This window comes from Centroberyx gerrardi, chromosome 23, assembly GCF_048128805.1.
Source record: "Centroberyx gerrardi isolate f3 chromosome 23, fCenGer3.hap1.cur.20231027, whole genome shotgun sequence".
Classification (NCBI taxonomy): Eukaryota; Metazoa; Chordata; class Actinopteri; order Beryciformes; family Berycidae; genus Centroberyx; species Centroberyx gerrardi.
The window spans coordinates 5,700,048-5,725,704 of record NC_136019.1 but is presented as its reverse complement, the minus strand read 5'-3'; the positions used below and the strand labels follow the sequence as shown (position 1 = coordinate 5,725,704).

Genomic DNA, 25,657 nt, shown 5'->3' with positions numbered 1-25,657 from the left:
AGTACAAATATACAGACCACACACACACACACACACACACACACACACACACACACACATGGCCTTGGTTTAACAGTCTAACACGTGAAAACAGGATATTTACGTTCCCGCGTAGGAATGCTCATTGGGATGTGGCTACAGCTGTGTGTGTGTGTGTGTGTGTTGCCAACAGCTGCTGCTGTGTTATCAGTGTGTTTGCTCAGACAACAGAGCTATAAAATGCTGATAAGCGCCGTCCGTCCGATATCGTGACACTGGGACTCCTAATAGACGCCTTATAGCGAAGGGTCGGTGTTTTTATTGTTTTACAACCTGTTGACTGGTGAAACACACACGTTTGCTGATTTAAAGAAATAATCTGCAGCATTTTCATATCAATAAATGTTTTGTTACACTCTATCACTGATTGATATACACTATATATACACTTAGTAGTGAAGTGGAATAAACAGAAGAAGAAGAAGTGGGTAATTAGCATGAGCAGTGATAGCCACCATGGCTGAACAGACAAAGAAAAGAGAAACTCAAACTGCATCAACAGAAAACCCAAGCTCCGCCCACACACTGTTTGATTGACAGGTGATCTCTGGGGAGGTGCAGTGCAGAAACAGAGGCTTTTCCACCTTGCAAGCATAAAATTCTGGCGGGAAACACCGAATACTTGTAATTTTTTGGCATGGAAATGGAAACATTCAAAGATATTGAATGTCAGTTAAAAATATCAGCTACTAGCAGCTTCAACACAAACATATTGTCTTCAAAAGCCCGGTCAAATAGAGTCAAACTCTAGTATTTACAGCACACTTCTTAACTTGTCTCAATACATTTCAGTAGAATTTAAATGGAGAAAATGTAGAAAAGTGCAACTGGAGCTCAAATCCTAACAAGAAAACAAGACCGAATTCCTTCAGTTCAATCAGTCGCCAAAGCGGTTAGAGAGACCGTCCTGTAACTGGGGGGTCACAGGTTTGATCCCCTGTAATACCTGCTCACTCATTATACGAATGTGACTGAATGTGAACCTGCAACAACTCTCTTCCAAAGCCAGAAACCAGCAAAGACCCGAATCCGATCCACTGACACCGAATTAACGATTTCTTTTTGTTTTTCTTACACGAGTCTTTTCGTCTGAGCTTTTGCACCCATATAAGGCCCGTTTGCCTCGTAAGCGCTGACAAGCACGAATCAGAAAACACACACCGATCCTCCCGCAACATCGCCCCACCGCAGAGAAACCCCGTCCCCCCCCCCCCGCGCTCGCCAAGTCCGCCTCCCGCCGCTCGAACCGGCTCCAGCAGTTTCCTGGCTCTGGTTTCGTGCGGCGGGAGCGATCCGGTCGCAATGTCGAACCATGATTGAAACGATTGTGGCAGTTAACATATGTGAGTAACGTCCTGAGGTGAATTATTACGAGGGGATGTGGATGTAATGCGTATAAAACGGAGAGTGGAAGTTTCACCTCCTATCTTCCTTCATTTCCCCTCTCGGCTGTAAAGGCCCAGTATGTCTCCCAACTTATAGTAACCCGATCCTTCCTTTGCTTTCCTGTACATACATCATATCAAAGGAGAGGCGGAAAGGGAAGCTGCTTTACCGTGTTGGAACGCGTCCAATCAGGCCCGATCCCAGACCTGGAGGTGAAGCCCCTGGTGGGAGAAAAAAGAGGGGAGAGGAGGGAGAAAAATGGTGGAATTTGAAAATGAGTTGAGTTGTCAGGTTTTTATAAAGGTGGTTGTGTGTGTGTGTGTGTGTGTGTGTTCGAATGTGTGTGTGCATGTGTGTTTTTATGTGTTCGGGTTCGGTATGTACAAGGGTTTTTAGAAGGCAGTGTGTTTGGAATGAAGACACGACGATCCAATGTCTTAAACTTGACTATTTTCATGCCAAAAAATTACAAGTATTCAGTATTTTCTGCCAGAATTTTCTTATTCTCAGGGTGGAAAAGCGTCTGAAACAGCATTCAGACCATCTTGGGACACTAAAACTGACCCACTCTGGGATAGATTAGGCCTTTAAATGAGGAATTAATTTACAAAATCCTAATTAAACGATTAACTGAATAAAGAAAATGTGCAAATAAGATAAAACTGACTTGTTTCTATGTAGCCTCTTTAATAAGAGGTCAATATTGACCCAATATATCGACAAACCAATATCAAACCGATCGGTCTAATGTGTGTATGTGCATGGACGTGTGTGTGTGTGTGTGTGTGTGTGTGTGTGTGTGTGTGTGTGTGTGTGTGTGCAGGCATCACATGTGTGTCCACAGAGGTAGGAGAGGGAGAAAATGTGAAGGACACAAAGAAAATGGGGAGATTAAGTTTATCATAGAGGAATTTTCGGTGGATAGAGGTGTGTGTGTGTGTGTGTGTGTGTGTGTGTGTGTGTTATCTGATTAGCCAGTGGTTGATTGGATGGAGAGTTCCCAGTTGGTTCTAACATGATCTAACCCTGGGAATAGTCAGACATCTCATTCCTGGCACAAGAAGGAGGGCTTGTTAATGTCAACCTAATGCCTTCTCTCTCTCTCTCTCTCTCTCTCTCTCTCACACACACACACACACACACACACACACACACACACACTCTCCCCCCTTCTCGCTCCCATATCAGCGTTTTGAGTCCCAGTAATAAGACCCCTTCTGTCCCACTGTCAGCTCTCATTTCTGTACCAATTAAACAACCGGTGAACTCTCTTTCTTTCTTTTCTTTTTCCTCCCCGTTTCCTCCCTCTTTTCCTTCCTGTCCTTTTAATCTCTCTCAAATTATCTCTTCTATCTTTCCACCCACTCCTTTTTGTCCCACTTCCAGAGGGTTTCTCTTTTTTCTTCATAGCTCAGTTTGTCTCTTCCACTCCTTCCTCAAACCTCGATGTTGGCCGTCTTTCTCTCTCTCTCTCTCCCTCTCTCTCTCTCTCTCTCTCTCTCCTTGACAGTGAAGAATACAGTGGTTTTGGCTTTTCATAAAAGCCCCTCACAGCCTATTATCATTGCTTTCCCAGATCCGCTCTAAGGTTATCATGGATGTTCCACTTCCTTGGCTTTACAGACGTCTTCAGTGAACGGCAGCGAGGCCGGGTCCAGACTTTTGGTTAATATTCGGTTTTAAATAGATTTATTTAATTTCGGACAGTGTTTGCATAACACCGCCTCATTAGGAAACTGTAAGGTTCTTGGACCCCGCCGGCTCCTCGCGAACGCAGGTCTCCCATGAATCATTCAGCGAGCACGGATTTGGCTTCGTCCCGCGACTGCTGGACGGAAAAAAAACCTCAGCAAGAACAACTTTGTGGAAGAGGTGAAATCACGAATCTGTCAGGCGGGGCGGTCGGGCTTTTTCTCGAAGGCCGTGATGTTTAACCAACCTTGTCATTTTTTTGGTAGAAGACGGTTCGGGGGCCGGAGGAGAGAATAGCGCGGCCCATGCTGTCTTGATTTGTCTGTCGAGACTCGGACGTGAGCGGGGCTTAGAAAGCAGATGTTGGCCGGATCGCCGCGCGGCAACGCTGACGTTTCAGGCTCTTGAGAGGATGAGAAATGAGAGTTTGGACGAACGCGAGCAGGAGAGTTAGCAGACCGAGGATCCCACTAGAGCAGTAGACGTCATTTCAACATCGTGTCTCTGCTTTAGCTCTCAGAAAGCCCGGGATCTTTTTGGGAACGTACAGTCCGGCTTTAGACCAAGCAGTAAACTCATTATTACATATTTAAACAATGCATAAACAGCTGTAAAAATCAAAAATAAGCACCAGAGAAGTCCATATGTACAAGCTTTATTTTGGTCATATACTCTAGAACAGTGGTTCTCAACATGGGGTCCAGGGACCACCAGGGGTCCTTGAAGGGGTTCCAGGGGGTCCCCAGCAAAAACTTCAGCATTATTTCATTTACAAGAAGTTAAGACAATTAGAGAATGCAGAAGAATGACTGTTTTGATCATAGTTTGACTCTTATCTCTCTACCTACAATACAGATAGTCATGGGATTCTGGACAAAATCATATCTAGCAATAAAAATATTCTCAGATTTGGGTCCGAGAGACAAAATCTCATCATCTAATGTGGACTAAATTAGGGGTCCTTAATATGAAAAAGTTTGAGAATGGTTGAGAAGATGTAGACATTACTAAACTTTCACTTTTGAACCCTATGTAGCTTCATTGTAACCTAGATGCCTATAAACCATTTAGATGTCTTTCAAATGGCTAATAAATGTAAAATCTCCAAGTGGGATCAGATCTGTGGTTCTGAAATGTAGTTTGTGAAACCAGCAGAAAACAGGAATTTGAATATCTTTTGGCTATTATACGGCTGATATCTCATGTGAGCGGACTGCAGCGTCTCTTAAATCACGGCTCAGATGTTCCCGCTGCGAGGATCCAAATCACAACACCGATCCAAAGACTTTCCAGACCCTCCAAAAGAAACGCTAACACGCTCGAACAGAGAAAAAAACCCAGCAGAATTCCAGTTTCCAGAAATAGCTTCTTCTTCTTCTTCTTCTTCTACTTCTTGGACGCCTCAGCTCTCTAGGAGGAGATGAAATCTTGCATGAATGTTATGAAAACATGCCTCGGATCCGGGATCGTGTTTCGACTGTGGGCCGTGTCAGAATCACAGAACTGATCCCAGACATTGGTGTTTCCACAACATGATGAGCAGGGGGCGGCCTGGTGATTAGAGACAACATCAATATCTTCATTCTTAGTTTTGACCAATATGGTGGTTTCTGAAGGTCGATACTGACTGCCAATATTCAGTTCCAATTTTAAATATCTTACAATTTTACAATTACAAGGATTCAGGGTTTCCTCCAGAACTGTCTTCTTCTCAGGGTGGAAAAGCCTCTGAAACAGCATTCAGACCCTCATGGGACACTAAAACTCTCCATTGAGACTAATGAATTTCTTTTAGGATTAGCAGCTTCTTAACCCACTGCACCTATTCAATGGGGAGGAAACTCTGGGATACATTAGGCGTTTAAATGAGGAATTAATTTACAAAAAAAAAAAAAATTTAACAATCCAATGTACAGAAGAGGATTAGGACCACATGTGAAAAATGTATTTGAGTTCTGAACTCTGAGTTTAAAGTCAGATTTCTAAGAAAAAAGTCAGAATTCTGAGTTCTGACTTTACTCTCAGAATTCTGACTTTATTCTTACAATTCTGACTTTAATCTCAGAATTCTAATGACTTTATTCTATCTCAGAACTGAAATAATATTTTCACGTGGCTAATCCTCCACTAATCCTCTTCCAGAAATGAATGAATAAAATGTACAAAGAACAAAAGAAAATTTCGTTACAGGTTTCACCGGCTGTTTTCATGGAGCTGAAAGGAACTTCCATCATACAGTACTGGCCAATTATCGATATTTAATAAAAGGCCAATAATATATCAGCAAACTGACCCATCGGTCTACTTAATTCTAGACTATATTCTATACTACATTCAAAAAAGCCAGTGTGTTTCATGTAGTGTGTGCAGACTGAAGAACTTAGAATTTAAAAAGTGTCTAGAATATCTTTGATAGGCTCTTGCCATCTTCTATTATATGACGAATTGACTTTTGTAGACAAAGACGAGGCAGAGAGGAAGCCTCCCTAACGGCCAGTTGGATCTTAAAGGGTTTTTCTCTTGGACGAATGCATCGAAAATGTTAGTATCCAGCATCCAAGAACACTGTTCCCCGCTGATGAGGTCAAGAACACAACGTCAACCTCGATACTCGGGTGTGTCGATGCAGTTTAAGTCCGAATGTCAGAACTGTAAATATCCTGGGACATCCTACAGCAGATTCTTGGAAAGCGGAGGGGTATTTAAGTACGACACAACAGCAGTGAAGCCTCCCATATGTTTAGGTCAGAAACCGGCGCTGTGGCCTGGAGGTGCTGGCAGATCTGTGTTGGCAGCTCAGACCGCATTCACCCACACTCTCTCCACTAATCGAGTCAGTATGTAAATAGATTCAGCTGAATTTTTTGTCCAGTTGTAGTTTCTCTCCGATGTACAGTGATGGTTTCAAGGTCCAGGGGAGAATGAAAAGAAATCCAACAAACGCGGAGGGTTCTGGTAGTTTTAATGAATTTTCTGGCATGGTTAATCCCAGTCAGTACCAAAACAAGCACCACTACCAATGTCCATGCATTGCAAATAAAGTCTAACTCTAATTCTGATTGTGGAGAAAATTATTCTGGGTCCGTCCCATCATGCATTTGCTATCGTGAAGAGAGAGAGAGAGAGAGAGAGCGTTGTCTTCCAGTGCTTCCAGTGCTCACAAAATAGTTTAGGGCTTTAAAATATAGCGTCGCTGTCGTTTGAAAACCATAAAAATATCAAGTTTTCAGTAACTAAGAACATTTTTGACATTATCCAGTGGCTTTTTGAAAGGGCTTCATAAGCCCAAGAGGTCAGAGAACTTTCTCAACACAGCGCTATATAAAAACTGTAAACTTGCCAAGATACTTACTCATTCATAAACTGACTCGGTTCGATTATCTATCTATTTTAATTCTTCGTAATCCGAGTAAACATCCTGGAGCAAGATACATTTTTCGCATCGCTGCCTCGTCCGATTCGTCCATCCTGTTCGCAGCATCTCAGTAACCAGTCTGACCTTTATCTCAGACTGCAGGGCCTCATGATCCGTCACGGCGCTCATGACAGCGCTGATAACCTTTGACCTTTCCCTCTGGGAGATGAATGGACTAAAGCTAATGACCCTGATGAAGACCTGCTAAGCTGACACACAGCGGTCTTGTTTTAATCGACTATATCACCCATCTAATAAAGGTTTAAGCCGTGGGGTTTTTTTTTTTTACAGTGGAGTTTCCCTTGGCAGATTTTGTTTGGAGTGTCAGGTGTGTAGGAAAAAAACAGATTGGATCACAAGCTAGCAGTTAGCGCCAAAGCTGGTTTGTTGAAGAAAACCAGTTGAAGAAATTCCCCAAGCCAAAGAAGTCTTTATCCATCTGTGTCTTGCTTTAAGACCTTAAGAACTGAATAGGCAGTGCTTGTGTCTTCTGCAGCTGTATCACATACAGTGAGTCTACAAATAGACAACGATCCTTTATTGATTTCATCTATTAGATCTACTTCAGTCGTGAATGAAGGATGTAGATGGAGAGAAAGGTTTTTAAAGTTTTTAAAGTGAGGCACCACAAGTGAATGGAAGTAAACAATCCTTTCATTCAATCAGAATGAAATGTTATATGTGGAATATGGACACAAATACAAACACTTTTTGTATTATGACTTTTATTTATTTTGTTATTAACATATTCAAATTGGCTAATATTTCATAAAAATGTGTGATTTAGAACAGATTTTCTCATTCAGAGTGTATTTACCTATTTCATTCTGATGAATAACTAGTGTTTCAATACATTTTTTACAAAATAGTAATAGTTAAGACTCACATTTTCACTATTTTTTCATGTAAAATACCCCATAAAATAGAAATGAAAGTGAAAAGATATATGAAAAAAAAACTTTTTTTTTTTCCAAGTTTTAAAAAGTGTTTTGCATACAGAAAATATGTTATTTTGAGAAAATACCTGTTAAAGTTTTTTTTGTTTTTAGCTAATTTTGTGCTTGCTGTACTTGACACAGCTAGTATAAAACTGCACTCGTAACAGAAGCAAATTATTATAATAACCCATAATTGACCGATCCAGCCCAAACAATTCTCACCTGTGGTTCTTCACAGTTTAACCCCTGAGGAAGCTGAACCACAGCCTGGACCCAGGGGAGCACAACTCATTATTAGAAAGCTCTACCTAATTTAATGTTTTCTACACTGAATGTAAACTCATTACAGCTGTCCTGTTGCATCACAGCTTTCATACCTGGATCACAACGTCACTCTGTCGGCTTCGTTTTAACCCTCAAGCACTTCAGGCTTTTAACACGTTGCAGCTGTTGTCTTTTAACTCACTGACAATACAATACAGAGGACGGCCTCCATGCAGAGTGATTTATAATGCACACACACACACACACACAGTGGGGGGTACAATCCAAGGAGCTTTTGCATGAGAGAGTCTTCCCAGAAGTCAACAGTGTGTTTACTGTTTTAGCTCCTGACACCAGTAATGACTAAACTACCATTACCAACTAGCACAGTAGCCACACACACACACACACACACACACACACACACATACACACACAGGCAGGCACTCAGGCATGCACACACAGTCACACACACACACACACACAGAGGGGATGATGTCACTGCACTTTCACTTCAACCATTTCAGATTGCGAATGAGTCTTCACATTCCAATTTTTTTTTCTTATAAACAATCAATCAAATAAACAAAACATATTTTGAATGAAGAAGAGGAAGAAATGGAATATACAGTATCATATGGTATTTCAACAATACACCATTTAATAGAGAATAAAATCTGATTCTACAAATGCTACAAATGCTACTTATTCCTACTGAAGGCTTAGCTGATGAAGACTGTGATTGACTACTGTTGGCTAAATTACGTAATGTAATGTAAATAGATGGTATACAATTGATTGATTGATTGATTGATTGATTGATTTGATTCAATTCACCTTCAAATTACATTACAAACAATGCATTTCAGTATTATAGTATCAATATCTCAGAATATCTTCAGAATTCAGAATAAATAAGGATTACTTGTTTATTCCTTCCTTATACGATTAGCCAATGATTAGCAGTTTTAACACTACTGAATTGAAAGACTTGACACACACACACACACACACACACACACACACACACCCCTAAACCTATCATTCACCACTGTATGCATGCACTACCTTAAACTTATCTTATTTTCTGAGGCTAATCTTATCGTCTTGACCAAAGTATATATGATAGCCTAATAACCAATTCCGGTGTGTACTACACTCTACTGCTTCAACCTTTTTCTCATCTCTCACACAATAATCCTAAAAATAATTCTCACCATAAACCTTAAAAATAACCTTTTCAACCCACTACCTCTCCTTTCCTTTCCATGCCAAGTGCCCACTTTCCTGCCTTGTGGGGACATCTGGACCCCACAAGGCAGGAAAAACTCAGATCAGCTACAATTTGTGCCATTACAATAACACCCGTCATACCTGCTCACCCTCTCCCACACACACACACACACACGCATAAACACATTTACAGACATATCATGCCCACCCACACCGGGCCTGCCCACCCACAGTCACCCAAAGGACCCCACAGACGCACACTAAGGCTTTTCTACCACCTGCAAGTAACCTTTTCTTTCTCTCTATTATTCTAAAAGTTCTCTCTCTCTTTTACGCAATCTCAATTTTCTCTCACAAACTCTTTATCTCTCTTTGTATCTTATTTGTATATTTCTCTTTCCCTCGTTCCCCCCTCTGCCTCTCTTTCTCTCTCCATCTTTTTTCTGTTTTTCAATCTCCGTATTCCTTCCTTCTTCCCTCCTCTCTCTCTCTCTCTCTCTCTCTCTCTTTCTATCTGTCACATCAACGCCTCAAGCGCTTCCTTCAGTGTGTGTATGTGTGTGTGAACAGGTGACTGACACAAACTGGAAAGTCCAGACCTCTTCTCGCTCTTTTCTTCTCCTCTCTCATCCTCCCTCCTTTTATTTTCTCTCTCTCTTTCTTCTCTCTTCTCTTTCTCTCTGTTCTCTGTGACATGACAAGAACCAGAAACTTAACCCTTGGAACGAGAACGAAAGTTTACAGTGACTCTTTTGCTTTTAATTCCTCACTGTCAACACCTTAGGAAACACACACACACACACACACTCACCAACCCACACACACACACACACACACACACATTAACGGAGACACACACACACACACACACACACACACTGAGATGTCGTTATCACAGCTAATCTTTACAGCGCGTTTTAACCGAACAATAGCGTCCTCAATTGTTTCAAGGACAAGGAAGTAAAAAAAAGAAAAGAAGAAAGAAAGAAAGGATCAGCAGACAGGTCCGCCCTGCTTTTGTACGTCTTTAAACTTTATTTAAACGGGAGGAAAGCCAAAACGGCAAAACTTGACAAAGAGAGGTCATAGTTCCACACGCAAAGAACTGGACTGTACAATACACAGCGTCACGTGCACACGCATAGGTGCATGCACAGGCGCGCACGTGCATGTACGCGTAAGCATGCACACACACACACACACACACACAAACATGCAGACAATCATGCATGCATACACACATACGTGGATATACAGTATATGTATGCATGCTTGCACAGAGGCAGAAAATGACACATGCAAATGCAGCGTTGTACACACACACACACTCACACACACACACACACATTCCATGGTAGGACTGAATGTGTGCATAAAATTTGGGTTGGGTGTTAGAAGACTAATGGCATTCCAGATCACAAAGGACAGGGGACTTTCCTAACACACACACACACACACACACACCGACCACAGCACAGGACACTAAGGAATTAGTTGAGTGACTCTGCCGTCAGTAAAGACACGTCTCTAAGCAGAACCGGACTATCTTCTGGATTGACTTTAAAATAATTTATGGGGTCTCAGTTAGTGGGGATGGGACGCTCTTCTTCGTCGCAGCCCACCTTTGTGATTTAGACCAATAAGACGGCTGTATTTCTATATAAAACTCTTGCCTAGTGCAGCTGTGTCCTCATTTTGGAACGAATGTGCTCTCTCTCCCCTGCCTCCCCACACACACAAGTTAAAACGGTTCAAACCGACCAGGGCTTCACCTCCCTCAACAGCTGCAACCGCTGCTGAGTGTATGCAGAGAGATATGTGTAGGCCGCTCTCGTCCCTCGTATATCTCGCACTGTCCGCTTGCCTCGCACGTGAAGCTCCGTGTTCCTCGTGCAACGTGTGTCGGTATGTGTTGTCGAACCTCCTGACTTGTCAATACGTCTCCGCACCAAAGTCACCGAGGCAAATTCCTGTACTCTGATTGTACTTGGTGATTAAAGTGATTCTGAATCTGATCTAATGTTGGCCAACAACCATAGTAGGAAAATAATTATCCCCAGAAACGCTGTTCCCATTTTAAAATCCCCTTTAAAATTACAATCGAAGCAGCTTTTTGGAGGTAAATACAGTCATTAGAGTCAAAACAGCAGAAATCACTCCCGAGTTCAAAGAGAGAGAAATGCAATCCTGAACTGGTGAGATTCTGGCAACGGTGTGATGGAAAGTAAACGATAATGATGTTAAACTTTATTGATCCCCCATAGGGAAATTCTCCCTTCTCCAGCCCCCCCTTCAGGTCAGAGGTCAGAGTTCAGCTACAGAGCAGCGACCCTGCAGCTGGTAGGGAGTCAGGGTCTTGCTTCAGTAGGACAGGTGATGGCCGACACAGGGGCTTGAACCCGGGTCATCCAATTGAAAAACAGTCTCTGACCTCTAGACCATCCTGCTGCCCTTAAAGTGATGCTGGTAGTACCTTGGGTTGTGTCTCTTCCTCCATGATAACACCCCAAAATCAGCGATTCTCTGTTATCTGTTGCTCCGGTAGAGGAGACTGGAGAATTGTGTTTTTTTTTCTCTCTCCATTCACTGCCATTGTATGGAAGAACAAGTCTGAAAATCACACTTCTAGCACATAAACGAACACGAACAAAGCAGATTCTGACAAAAAAAACATTGTTTTTAAGTGAATCGCTTTCTTTGTGTGTCTTAAACCTTTCAGTTTGAACAAGTGTGACACCGAAATCCGGTTGGAGGAAACTTGCCCAATGCCAATGGAACAAAGAAAATAGTACGTTACCAATAATTGTAAATAGGTGGGAAAAAAAAGTGAGAGACTTCTTCTTTATTGGCAGAATTTTCTTTGTCCTGTCTCCCACTTTTTTCACCTCCCTACAACCATCCACAAGTAATAAAAGTATTTCTCTTCTGCTTTAGACTATCTTCTGTTACTTTGGCCCTTTGCAGAACTTACTTGTAATGTTGATTGATGAATTGAAGCCTGTTCTGCTCTGGTTGAGAACTACAGCTACATTCCTAAAATGTGATGTAAAATGGCAACATACAGATACAGCTGATGTTGTTTGAACTGATATTAACTTAGAAGAAGTCACTGGACACTAACAGCATAATGCTTTATTCAGTGCATCATCTCTTAACCCCGACAAAGTCATTTTATCCTCACACTTCAGGCATTCAGCTGATGCTCTTATCCAGGGAAACTTACAAGGACCAAACCTAAATTCCTAGATCACTAGTATTACAAGCGAGAAGCTGGAGGACAAATGAGCCATTGAGAACGGGGGAAGAGGATGTAGAGAATTAGGAAGCTGAGAGTCTTTGTCAGTGGTTTTTTTTAATCACCTTTAGCCCAGGTCTGCCCGCTGCTAATGAAAAGCGAGCGGCGGCGTTCCTCATGTTACCTGATGATGAAGCCGTTTGACGAAAACTCCCCACAGTCCCTTTTGTATTCAGATTTCAGATTTTTATAGGCATTTTTATCTGATGCATCATCCAGACCGACTTACACAGAGTGAATAAGCTTAAATATGACAATAGATAGTGTAAAAGCATGGGAGAAGCAGTATTTACATACAATAAATGGGCCGTTCTTTTATTTAATCATGTTTTTTTTTCATGTATTATATAGATTTATGCATATTTTTGGTATGTTAACACATGGACATGAAAAAAAAAATGTCTTCCTCTTTGTCAGCGACTCTGCAGTTTGACTCCATGACTCAAGCTGATTGGTGCTGGCATTATGTGACAAGGCCAAGATGCTTTGTGGTTGCGTGAACTCGTGTTTGAAAAGGAAAGTTTCTGGTCCCCAATTCTCTAATGATTGTGTTTTTGGCTCCGATATTTGAAAATACTCCCCTGGAAGCTGCTCTGAATGTACATTTAGGCGCCGGGAGGCCTTTTTTTTTTTTTTTTCGAGGGGGAGTGTTTTGTCTTTTCAAAGTTGACAAAAAGTTGGCGTGCAAAGAAAAGTGAGGTAGAAATTCCCAGTTCACCCACTGTTACAGTTTCAAATGGTCTTTATTTTTCCTCGTTAACACCCTTGTATGCGGCTGGCAGTGAAAGACTCTTTAAGAAAGTGTAAAATGGGTATTAACACAGTGCGAGATTGTTCGTTTTTCAAAAGCAAACCTAATCTCTCTCTTTTACTTTTTTTTTTTTTTGGGGGGAGAAAGCTGTTAGACGTGTAGCGGAGCTGAAGCGGACCGCGGTAATAAAGAAATCTATGTCGACACCATGCTGGCTGGCTGCCAGACACACTGAAGCCCCGGAGGAGTGGAAGCCTGGGGAAAACACACACACACACACACACACACACACACACACACACAAGGACACGATCCGCCCAAACTTGCAGCCACACAAACATACGTACATAAAGTATATACCCACACACACACACACACACACAAAACACGTATATGATACACACACATGCCCGTACACACATAAAACACACACTCATATAAAACACACCCACTTGCAATGACATAAACACACACACACACTCATAAAAACATACACAGACTGCACACATTCATGCTTTTTCCCATATCCTTCACCCTATAAACAAGCTTCTAGAATCATGCATGCATGTTCACACATACACCCACTGGGAGACACTACAAGCTTGCACACTCACACACACACACTCACACACACACACACACACACACACACACACACACACCAGCAGTACCAACCAGATCCCTGTTTCAAGCAAGAGAAAACATGCATTACCATATTTTTACGACTGCTTTGGCTTAATTTTCACAACAGAGTTTCAATGTTCGAAGAGCCAAACTGACTTGCCAAATTTTTACCCTCCACACACACACACACACACACACACACACTCTATGCACCCTCCATATATAAGTACAATGTCCCAGTGTTTATGACCAGACACATGCAGTTCACTAAAGCGGTTCAGCATGTATTTTCGATGTCTGGTTATTTCCAACAACATTGCCATACAACAACATAAAAGGCGGTTTCGAAAAACAGCAACAGCATTTTTGGTTACAGATGGTTTTTATTTTGCATGCTATAGGCCTGTGTGAGTTTGAGCTCAAAATTTGAAGTATATAATTTTTGCGTTGAGTTTTGCACATAAAAAATCCCCAAAAAACTGTCTTTATTTCTTCACTTTTTCATTGGTATTAGAACATTGATAGCCTCTCTCTCTTTCTGCCTTCCTCTCTCTTATCTTGTTTTCTTTCTCTCTAGCAGCAATCTGAGAACTGAGTAACTGAGAATATTATCAAATTTCACTGGAATATCAATATTGACATTTGCTCCACCAATAAGAGCGGACCTCTGAGCTAAAAAACAAAACCAGAACAGCCTTAAGATACACGGCACTGCACACTAGACTTGACCTTTAAGAAGAAAGAACAACTCCCCACAAAATCCAAGAATAGGTTTGTTTTTGAATTCAAGTCTAGAATTTGGTGACCAGAGGGGTTGTAAAAGATGAATTCTGTTGAGTATCAACGATACCAGAAAATCGTTCTTGACACATGTTGGATGTCAGGAATTTTCTTCTCAAACTGTATCCGTTGGTCTCTATTTGTGACCTTGTCCTCTTTCACCGATTAAATCCACTGTAGTCATGAAGGATGAAAGGGATGAGACGGGGTAATGTAGAAATTTTAAAGGTCAAGTTTTGGGGAGATTGGCCAACTTGTCCCTTAATGAGAAGATAGACACTAAAATCATTCATTATTTCTGGTAGATGAGCCATTCCGGTGCTAAATGCTAATACTTTACATTCACTATGTTGAGTGATAGGTGACTAGCGTTATCCAAAGTAAGAAGCCTGACCTTTTAGTAATAAAACATTGTAAAGAAATATCAATAACTCAATATAGCTGATGTAACCAGGTTTATTTTTAGGAACTATTTCAGGTGTTCAACCATGTATTCATCCGCTGATCAGTGATTTTTAGCTGCACACAGTCTCACCACATTCACTTCTATGGAAACAGGAAAAGTAGTGCCTGGTAGTTCAAGACAGTATGTTTATAGTATTATATATTTTGTGTAAATTTGACCAATCTCCTACACAAAGCTGCCAGACTTGGCTGCATTTAAGATAACTTTACCATTTAGCTTCAGAGCTGCTACAAGCTCTCGTTCTGTCACTTTTGAGATAAAGCTAGTCGCCTACTATCACTCAACACAGTGGATGCTAAAGTGTTAGCATGGAGGTAAGTTGACCAACTGCCCAATCTCCCAAAAACTCAGTGTGTTCCTTTACACCTTGAGACAAGTGAGACATGGACTGTGGAAAGCGGTTGTATTTGTACACTCAGAATGTTTTCTTGAATTTCTTTGTATATCTTTTGCCTGTCTGGGTGTTTGCATAGTGCGGTTTCTGCCGCTAGTGAGGTCTCAGCTGTTATTCTGCCCTGCTCTCCCTCTCTGTCTGTTCCATCGCAAAGGCAAAGAAAGTCTCTCTCTCTCTCTCTCTCTCTCTTTCCCTGTCTCTCTCTCCCTCTCTTCACTGTTCATCCCACACACACACTCTCGGTCCAGACCTCTGGCCCCGGTGGATTTGAGTTACGTGGCCGCCTCTCTCTTCTCTTCTTCCTAATCCCTCTAAATGAGAGTTTGGGGCTGCCAAGGAACTCCCTGGCCAGTACGTACACACACACACACACACACACACGGTTGTGGCTGGGGTTCCAAGTGGCCCTCTGAGATATTCTTTACAGTGTTTGGTGTCCAGTGAGGGCCGGCCAAACACACACACACACACACACACACACACACTATTGCACACACAGAAAGGGCAGGCCACACAGATGCACACACATACATACATACATGCAGACATGCACATACACACACAGAGGGCATCACACACACACACACACACACACACACACACAGGGAGGGAACAGTGAAGCATTGTTCACTGCTTCCTGAGAGAGGCAGGACCAGGATCACAGGAGCTCAGTCAGCCTGGACCCTTCCTCTCTCTCTCTCTCTCTCTCTCTCTCTCTCTCTCTGTCTCTTATTATAGATGTATGTCACTCTCTCACTCTCTTTCACCCCCCAGATATAGACAGCAATGATAGATCTCATGTTTTCTGGCTAAGGAGGGATGAAAGGCACATAGATCACTCCAATGTGTGTGTGTGTGTGTGTGTGTCCTCTTGTGGTCTGCTGCAGCAATGATGATCGCCAACAGTAGACCATCAGAGATGATCCTAGTTTAGCTCTCCCATTGGAGTACAGTAGCTTGCTATAAATCACTGGATTTCAGGTCCAAAACCATAAAACTACAGACTGACGGCTTGGAAAAGCTTCTCTTAGACCACAATCAATGATCGTAGACTGGACCTGAATCCGATTTAGTGTCTATTCTATTGTATTCTCTTCTAATCTATTATGTTCTTTTTTGATGTCTTTTCTATACGGCTTTACGTCACAAAACTGGGCAGGAAAAAGAGATACCTGAAAAGGATTGTGGGTGTAGATACATTCAGTCATGAGCAAATATACTTATCAAACAGAGGGAATTAGAAATAAAGGCCTGTCTCTAATATAAGCCTGCTTCCAATAAAGGCCTGGTACCCTCTGCCGTTGAGGTAAATAAAGGCCCGGGCCAATATTAGAGGATTTACGGTATTAATGTTAGCATGCGACTACTAGCTGCTGGTAACGCTAACTTCCACTAGATATGTTAGCTAGTGCGCAAATCAGATGTGTTTACAACAAGACAGTGATGGTTAGCTGACCAGATGCTAGTAGCTAGCTAACAAGCTGACATCGTCTACATACAAAATCAATCAGATGGATCAGTGATTAAGTGATCAGTTCCCAGTCAAAAACAGCACAAATTAACCATGGCTTTTTCTCTTATTCTGTGTTGATGGACAAGTCGTACGTTTAGAAACACAACCAGCTGTTAACTGCCGCTGTTGTCCAAGAGCTGAGGACCTCCAATATGGCCGCCACAGGGGCCATATTATATATAACACGCCACCTGAAAGCCCTCTATTCTGTAAATGGGGAAAGATGGATGATTATAAAGCAATTTTTGCTGAGAGAGGGTGTGGAGGTGTCGTGACCAAACATCTGTGATGGCAACTGTCCACTTGATAACCACAGATACACAATAATCACTCACCTTCTCTTCTTTCCTCCTCACATCTGAGCCAGGCGCTCACCCTAAACAGCACAAGGGAGCGTTACATAAGATCTCGTGTGTTGCTAAATGTTTTTAGCGTGTGTTAGCCAATGGACTCGTTCCCAATGGAAGGACGAGTCCATGATGTCAGCACGCTGAGAAAATACATCGCTCCTGGGACCAGTACAGAGAGCAGAATGTAATTCTTTCCAAAATATCCAAAGTATCTGGAGGAGAGTCTAAGTCTGTCCTTACAAAAATCAGCGGCAGAATAAATGCAAAGCAGATTATGGGTTACTAGTAAAGTTATTAGTCATCTTAACATGTTTGTTGTGGAATGAAGCCAATCAATCAATTCTTTTTCATGGGTGATAAAAGGGAACAGAACAGAAAGAAAAGGCAAACACTCTGCAGGTGATCTATTAAAACATGAAGGAGACTTGAGGTTTTACCGTCACATCGTACAGCGCTGACCTCCTGTTAGCCCGTCGGCTCGTTAACGTCGAGTCCTCAGGGCGTAACTCGGTCCTGGTTTTGCAATTTCACTTAGAGCTCTTAAAGTCGGGATTTGGCAACGGGAAACTGCTCTCAACTGAGCACTCAGGAAGGGGGGGGGGGGGGGGGGGGTCTCCAAACTGCTGGAGGTTCATGATGAAAACTTTTGGAGCATTTCCACTGCATCCTCCCAGCGCCTAGTAACGATTAAGTCTCCTGTGTTTGGAGGGCCAAGCAGCTCTTCCATACTCTCTTTCCCTCTCTTGCTTTCCAACTGTCTCAGTGAAAAAAAAGAGAAAATTAGAGCAACCTGCACCCTGATATAAAATAGCAAGGAGAATGTCCAAAGGTTTACCGGTTCAGGAAAAATATTTATTCACATGTGTTCAAGTGACAAAAAGTGCAAAAAAATATATATTGTAGGGTGAGGTGAAAGAAAATGTTTTTGTCCCGAAGAGAAGTGAACTTCACATTCACCTTAGACCAAAAAAAAAAAAAAAAAAAGCAAAGTACAGATAAAATCAGTTGAAGGCTGCGGTCCAAGATTTGATTTCAGTTCGCTGGACTCAAAAGGAGCAAAGGATTATTGTTATGATGAAAAAAAAAAAAAAAACAATGACGGGAAGGTGTAGCAGTAATGACAGTCATGTAACAGGAATGAAAGGGAAGACGCTGGCAAGAGGAAGATATTAGGAGTAGATTCAGAGGATTTTGGTTATTATCTGCCTTGGACTATTACAGGAGGCTATGAAGAGGACACACACACACACACACACACACACACACACATTCTCAGTCTTAATGTCACACATGCAAAGACAAACTCCCTCTCTCTCTGCCTCTCTCACACTTACGCTTTCTCCTTCTGATAAACACACAAAAGCTTTTGCAACTGCACAGCTGTTGAATGAATCTGCAAAATTTGGCTCCAGGTTATGGTAGACTCACAAGTCAAAGAAGATAAAAGATTAAAAAAAAAAAAACTAAGGGGAAGATCCTGCAGGGAGCGAGAGCAGACTTGGAAGGAGGGAAAATGTAGCTTGGCTCTGTTAGCTGTGGTTCTGAGTTACAGTTAGAGCCAAAACCCAACTGAACGGTCTGCTGTGTAAAAAGAGCCGTTACGCCGCCATTGTGTGCCTAAAAGCCTGCTGCTAGGGGAAACTTTGCAAATTTTAAAATGAACGTCAATAAATTCTTACATCATAAAAAAGAATTGGTTTCTCTGCGACTGTCCAAACTCTCTCACTTGAGATGATGTGTTTCACCAGTTAGCTGACAGAGGAATTAGTGAAATCTTTTTTTTTTGTGTGTTTTTTTTAACAAATGCTTGCAGATGCAGATCCCAGATAAATGGGATCACAGTGACATTTTATCAGGATGTTTCCTTATCAGAGGATGGCAACTGGGAAAAATACCGGCCAACAAGTTTACTCATGTAGTTTTTTTTTTTTACTTGGTATTTTTCCTTTATTGTAGTTTTCTAGGATTTGCTGATCATGTATGCTCTTTTATTTTAGCAACTACCTAAAATGTAGGCCTATGCATGCAGATATATATTTTCACACCTGGGAGATACATGAATGACTGACTCTCCCACTTCCCTTCATAACTGTTGAGGTACGCTTGAGCAAGGCACTTAAACCCCCAGTTTCTCCAGTAGAGCTGCTCCCATGTGTGAATGTGAAGCAGGGCGTTGCAGAAAAGTAGCGTTCATGCTCAGGAAAAAGATTAAAGCTGCATTTGGCAAGATTTCTGTGTAAAAATACACCCGTCTTAGCAGTATAAATCACAAATTGGGGATGCAACAGAGAAGAAAGTCCCATCCCTCACTAAATGAGATGCTGTAGATTTGCCTTATTTGCACAAATCAATTTCTGCTGTGGTATGGACACTGGTGGGAAACCTTGGCACACAGGAGTGAACGAATTGAAACTTATAGGACAACACTGACTTTTTGGGAAATTGGCTTGTTGGTGAACTTACCATTTACATGTTAAGAAATCATCTCTTGTGTCTAGATATCTCTGTCCTGTGCACATGCTAACGTATTAGCATTAGCTAGCATGTTAGCATTGACTAATGTAAGAAGATAAACCTTTTACTTAATCAAGAGTTGGGGTTTTTTGGGGGGGTTTTTCCAATCCTCTCGGCACATAAAGCATAAGTTGACCAATAGACCAATTTCCTAAAAAGTTGGTGTAGCCCTTTAAGAGCAAAACACAAAACTGTCTCCTAAACAGCAGTGAGCGTTAGCATACAGTACGCAACTAGCTACTAGCATTGTCTAATGTAAGAAGATAGACCTTTTAGTTAGTCCAGAGTTGGTGTTTTTTTTTTTCTGCCAACCCTCTCGTCACATAAAGCATAAGTTGACCAACAGACCAATTTCCCAAAACGTTGATGTCGCCTTTTAAGAGCGAAACACAAAACTGTCTTTTGAAGAGCAGTGAGCGTTAGCATACAGTACGCAACTAGCTACTAGCATTTTCTAATGTAAGAAGATAGACGTTTTAGTTCATCCAGAGTTGGTGGGGGGTTTTTTCTGCCAACTCTCATCACATAAAGCATAAATTGACCAACAGACCAATTTCCCAAAACGTTGGTGTCGCCCTTTAAGAGCGAAACACAAAACTGTCTCTTAGCAGCAGTCAGTGAGCGCTACGTCCTGAGAAAGCTGGACTCGCCAACAATGGCTGAACCTCTTCACCTCCTCCACCCCCACCAGCCACTAAGAAGAAGAAATGTAGTTTATTGACATCACGTTACATGATTTGTGGGTAATGAAGTCCTTCAAACTTCCTAAAATACGGTTATCTCTCCCTGCTACTTGGGGCAGACAGAGAGCGATGTTGCCTTGTGCAGCTTCAACCAAAATTCAGCAAGAACATTCCTAACTGCTAGCGAGGTATCGTTCGTTGAAAAAAGAAAGACTGTCTCCATGGTGATAATGTTTCTCCGTAAAGCTCGCTGTAGCTTCTGACCTCGTCTCCGAATACAAATGGAGCAGAAGAGTTTCTTCTAATCTTGTTTTCAGCTCAGTGCGGTGAAGTGTGCAGGCTTTATCTCCTGGCTGAAATGGATGGGACCGGTTCCCATAGTAGATCAAACACTCCCTACCGGCCCTGTCAAAACTTAATGGACACTCTCACACTCTCTCTCTCTCTCTCACACACAGGCTCGCACACCCTTAATAACAATTAATCCATCAGGCAAAACCACCAAAACAGGGAGTGTGTTTTGTCAGAGGCGCCAGCAAGATACATAACCTTCCTTCTCTTCATTTGTTGTGCCAAGTGAGCTCACATCCACTCATGCATGGAGCTGGCTCACACTTCTCCCAGTGGAGGCTGTCATCACACGCCCCCCCACCCCACCCCCGCACCCCATATCCGCTAATAGACAAACTGTGTCTCTGTGCTGTCAGCAGTTGTTATTGGGCCGCGTCTTGATTGTATGCAGATGATCTCACCTGTCACGCTTCTTTGTCCGCTTAATGCTGAAAGAAGATGGAGAATTTTGTTTGAAAGTGAGATATCAGCAAATATAATGACAAACGTCCATTCAAAATTATGTAAAGAAACGAGTTAAAACAAACCAGAGTAAGTACCTTATAATAAGTGCTTGGTCAGCAAAATGCAATGTTCTGTTAAAGGTAAACTAGGCAAGATTTTTGGGGGAGAAGAGAAGAGTGTCTCATCCCCACTAATTGAGACGCTGATTCACCCAAATTAAATTCTGGTGTCAGGTATTTATACTCCTCCGCTCACAAGAAGTGACGAATCAAAACTTGAGAGTGAAATCAAAAAGTCCAGAGAAAGCTGGACTCACCAGCGTTAGATCTTCTCCTCTCTTGTCTCTTTCGTTTCCTTTGGTATATAAAGCATCACAGACCGGCCGGGTCGGTGAACATGAGCGAGCTGTGGGACGTTTACTGACCTCACATTTACAGGAATTCTGGGTATCGAAGTCAGCAAAATTCAAACAATTACCTTTCGCTGCTATTTTCGGGCTGCCGACATGCAAAGTTGCCTTGTGCAGCTTTATGCATAGAGGAAAATTTGATAATATTTGATATTTGGGATGTAAAGATGTAAAAAGCTCGTCCCAAAGTTGACCTCAACCGAGATGTGAACCCGTACTTGGAATGTGCACTAACTGGAATAACGACACTATTAATACTACAATAGAAATAATGCCGTCATTATGCTTCTTCTTCCCAATGAGACACGTGAAGTCATTATACAAATGAGTCATCCTATTGAAGACTGCGGGCAGCTTGTTGAGACTGTTGACATGTGGCCCCATTCTTTCAAAAGAACCTAGCTTTTTCCCGTAAGCGCCCCTAATTTACTCACACACACACACACACACACACAGATACACACACACACCACTATCTTCAATAGGAACAGGGAGATCCACTCATGCATCAACATGAACAAAGAGAAACTAAGCGGTTGAGGAAGAGAAGAAATGAAAGCGGGACGACGAAGAAAGTGTGAGGAAAAGCAAGCAGAAGACAAAAAAAAACCCCCACAAAGAAGACAGACGGAAACAAAGAAATGACTAATTCATTAAAAAACAGGAGACAAGCGGAAACAAATTAATCAAATAAAGAGAAGAGATGGGGGGGAGGGGGGGGGTGCAGCGCTGTAATCTCCGTCTCCCCATCAGTGCTTGTTATAGAATCATTAGTATGGCTCTCGGACCGTGACGCTTGCAACCTCCCTGAAGGGTACACACACACACACACACACACACACACACACACACACACAGCCATATAGCTTTACTGTACATTCCAACTACTCGACCCCTGCAGCCTAAAATTACATGCAAACAATTCTTATTTCAGACGGAAATCACTGGCAGGGATCAGCAGGCCTGAAAACAGAAGGCGTAGCGAAAGGAAAAAGAAACAATTTCCCCTTCGCCCCAAAGGAATCATTGATTTAATTGTCTCTTATTAGATGTCTTTCTGTGTTTTTGTGAGTGTGTGTGTGTGTGTGTGTGTGTGTGTGTGTGTGTGTGTGTGTGCCCTCGGGTTCACTCCAGGAGAAGCCATTGAGTAAGACCATGCATGCACTGTTATGTTGTTACATGAGGAGTTTTATTTCAGCTGCCACATCCAGCTAAAAACAAAAGATTTCATTTAGTTTCAGGTTGTTTCATTCCCAAAATTGCTAGTGTTCATCTTATGTTCCCCACATCTTTTTATATCTAGTTTTTAAGTGAAATGCCAATCATTGAAAGTCCCAGTACTGTTCCACTGTTGCTCAAGCCCCTAAAGGAGTTTACCAACTTGAAATTTGGCGTTTATTTTCAGCTGACAGATTGTGCAAGGAACGGCCGTTTGAGAGACACATTTTATAATTGGATTGTTCAGTTTCAGTTTACGACACGGGAGGAAAAACACGCTGCACTGTAGCTGGCAGAGTAAAGCACTTTTTTTATTTCCCAGGTTTTCTCAGCCAGATTCAAACCGGCAACCTTAAAGCACAAACCTGCTCCTTCAAAGGGGCATTAAGTCATCTATTTTTTCTTTCTTTCTTCTTTCATCGGCAACTAGTATGAATTGCAACAACATTAACAGTCCCTCACCCCCCTTGAGCTATGGCAGCCTGTAGTGGACATAAACAGGAAAGTCAAATTTTCACAATAGAGGGCAGTAATCTAGCTAATCAGAGCAGAGATCCAACAGAAACATCTCGGGAAAAGGCGATATATCATGATCCAAAATACTGGAATAATAATACATGTCATTTGCTTGTCGTTTGCTTTTTTGGCTTGAGAACGAGGTAAATCGCCTCCATCGTTGAGCAGTTGAAAATGCCTGTATGGGATTGGGTGTGTTGAAACTCCAGTCTGTGGCAAGTTTTTGTTACCAAACAGAGTACAGAGGCCAGAAAGTGAGTTTTGAAAGCCAGAAATCTCAGCAGCTATAAGTAATATTTGAGTCAGTGGTATTGATCAATGATCCTAACAACAGCCTGCAGAAATCCAGTTGTTTTGTGAGATCGAGGAACAGTAAAAATCTCACTTGACGCCTCTTTAAGCTGTCTAGGCTCCCACCACCCCACTAAGTCTCTGTTTTATCTCGGTCTCTCTCTCCAGGTGCGTAGCCAGGGGGTGACGGAGGAGCTGAAGTGCCTGAGCTTACTGAACGCTCTGGATAAGGACCAGGACATCCCAGAGCAGCTGGCCCAGCTCTTCGGAGAGCCGTGCATCAAACTGGCCGAGGGCATCAAAGCATACATCTCCAAGGTAACAACGACAAAATGATTACTGGAAAAATAAATCTTACCTGATGATCGTTGATTTATGATGACATCCTCTAAAATATTACTGTTGTATAAATAAATGGCTTACAATAGGCAACGACCTCAATTAAATTAAACTATATAAGTATTTAAAAGAGTCTAGTCCGTGTAAGAGTAGATGCCAAATTTATCAAATGGTGAGTATTATTTTTGAATGAGACTCACACACACACACATAAACACACACACACACACACACACACATATATACAGGAACTTCTTAGTGACAGTTTCAGAGACATATTGGCAGCATTATTTGGAATGTAATTTGAATTAAATAATTTGTAAAACTAGGTTTTGTCGTAACTGGTTAATGAAAAGCAACAGACACTCTACAGCCATATATTTCATTTGAAAAGTGTTATTCCAAATTGAGATACCTCCCAGTTTGAAAAAAGTGACATTTAGTCTTAAAAAATGACAAGCTAAAACTAATTGTTGTAGTTTTTAAAGAACAGAAAATACCTTAAATCCTTGGTTATAATAAAACAATGCCACATTTACAGACTGGATCATGTATATCTCAGATATATCGAATGATGACATTCAGGTAATGATTTTACCCCCCAAATTGGACGGATATAGCTTTTTGGACATGAACTCCTCATAACGTGTGTTCAGCCGGCTCCACTGACCCCGGGGTTGTGGAACAGATGGAAACTGGAATCAGTGGGAAGGAATTTGTTTCAGTGTGTTGAGAAACCCGGATCAAAGCGTCTGCAGGGATCGATGTACGATTGAACTTTGTGGTGGAACTAATTGGGCATATTTGTCATCGTAATGGAGAAACAGTCATCATAAATATATATATATAAATCCTGAACTTCTGAACAGGAACTCAGCCATTACTGTCCAATGAGTTTTATTCCAACATTTTTGAAAAAAGGTGCACCTTACAACATGGTTGACAGCACACTTTCAGTATTTTTACAGACCAGATTCTCTCTATTTTAATATTATTGAATGATGAACTTCAGGTACCCCATGATTTATTTTCTAAAATGCATACATCATGTTTTGAAAATGAACTTTTCATATCTGTGGCTATCAAACCTTGAGAAGGTCTGGGACTGGAGCTGGTTTAATAGGAATTCCATGTTTGCTTATATAAGGTGTGATGGATTGAGTGGGCCTAAGTGGAGGAGAACAGTTATGACTGAAACTGAGAAAACTGTGAGATACACACACATCATCTGTCACGGACTATACATGACACTAACTGCTTGTCCACCATTGCGGTTGAGCGTAAAATGTCTGGTTATTAAAAACTGCCAGCTTTCCCAAACAACCCCCGCATCGTTTGCAGCAGTTTACACACTTGACAGCCAAAGGAAGCTACAGCCATTCACTTACAGAGAGCTAGCACATAGCCACGAAACCTGTTTGTGAAATCTGATGAAATTGAGGAGTGATTTTACCCTCGAGCAGCTCCTGTGGTGACGGGAGTGAAGAGTGACACACACACTTTATATAGCTGCACACGCTGGTCTTTCAACCAGAGGATCAGGGTTCAAGCCTCTGTAACAGCAAGCATCCGCCCTGCTGAAGTGTCTTTGAGCAAGAAACTGAATCCCTACCAGCGCTGTATATGCTGTTCTATAGCTGAACCTGACCTCTGACCTCTGACCTCTGACCTCCCTGTGGAAGTGGGGATAGAGAAAAGACTTTCAGAGGATAAACAGTGTATCACAAAAATTAGATAAACAACCAGTGTACC

At 41.9% G+C, this 25,657-nt stretch overlaps 1 protein-coding gene across 1 annotated transcript in view; it reads left to right on the top strand.

Annotated features, from left to right (window-relative positions):
• tnfsf10l (TNF superfamily member 10, like) overlaps positions 1–25,657 on the top strand; it is a 70,288-nt gene that overhangs the window by 10,719 nt on the left and 33,912 nt on the right. The window contains exon 2 of the mRNA XM_078291584.1: positions 23,735–23,884. Within this exon, the coding sequence (XP_078147710.1) occupies positions 23,735–23,884 (150 nt within the window). The remainder of the gene's footprint in view (positions 1–23,734; positions 23,885–25,657) is intronic.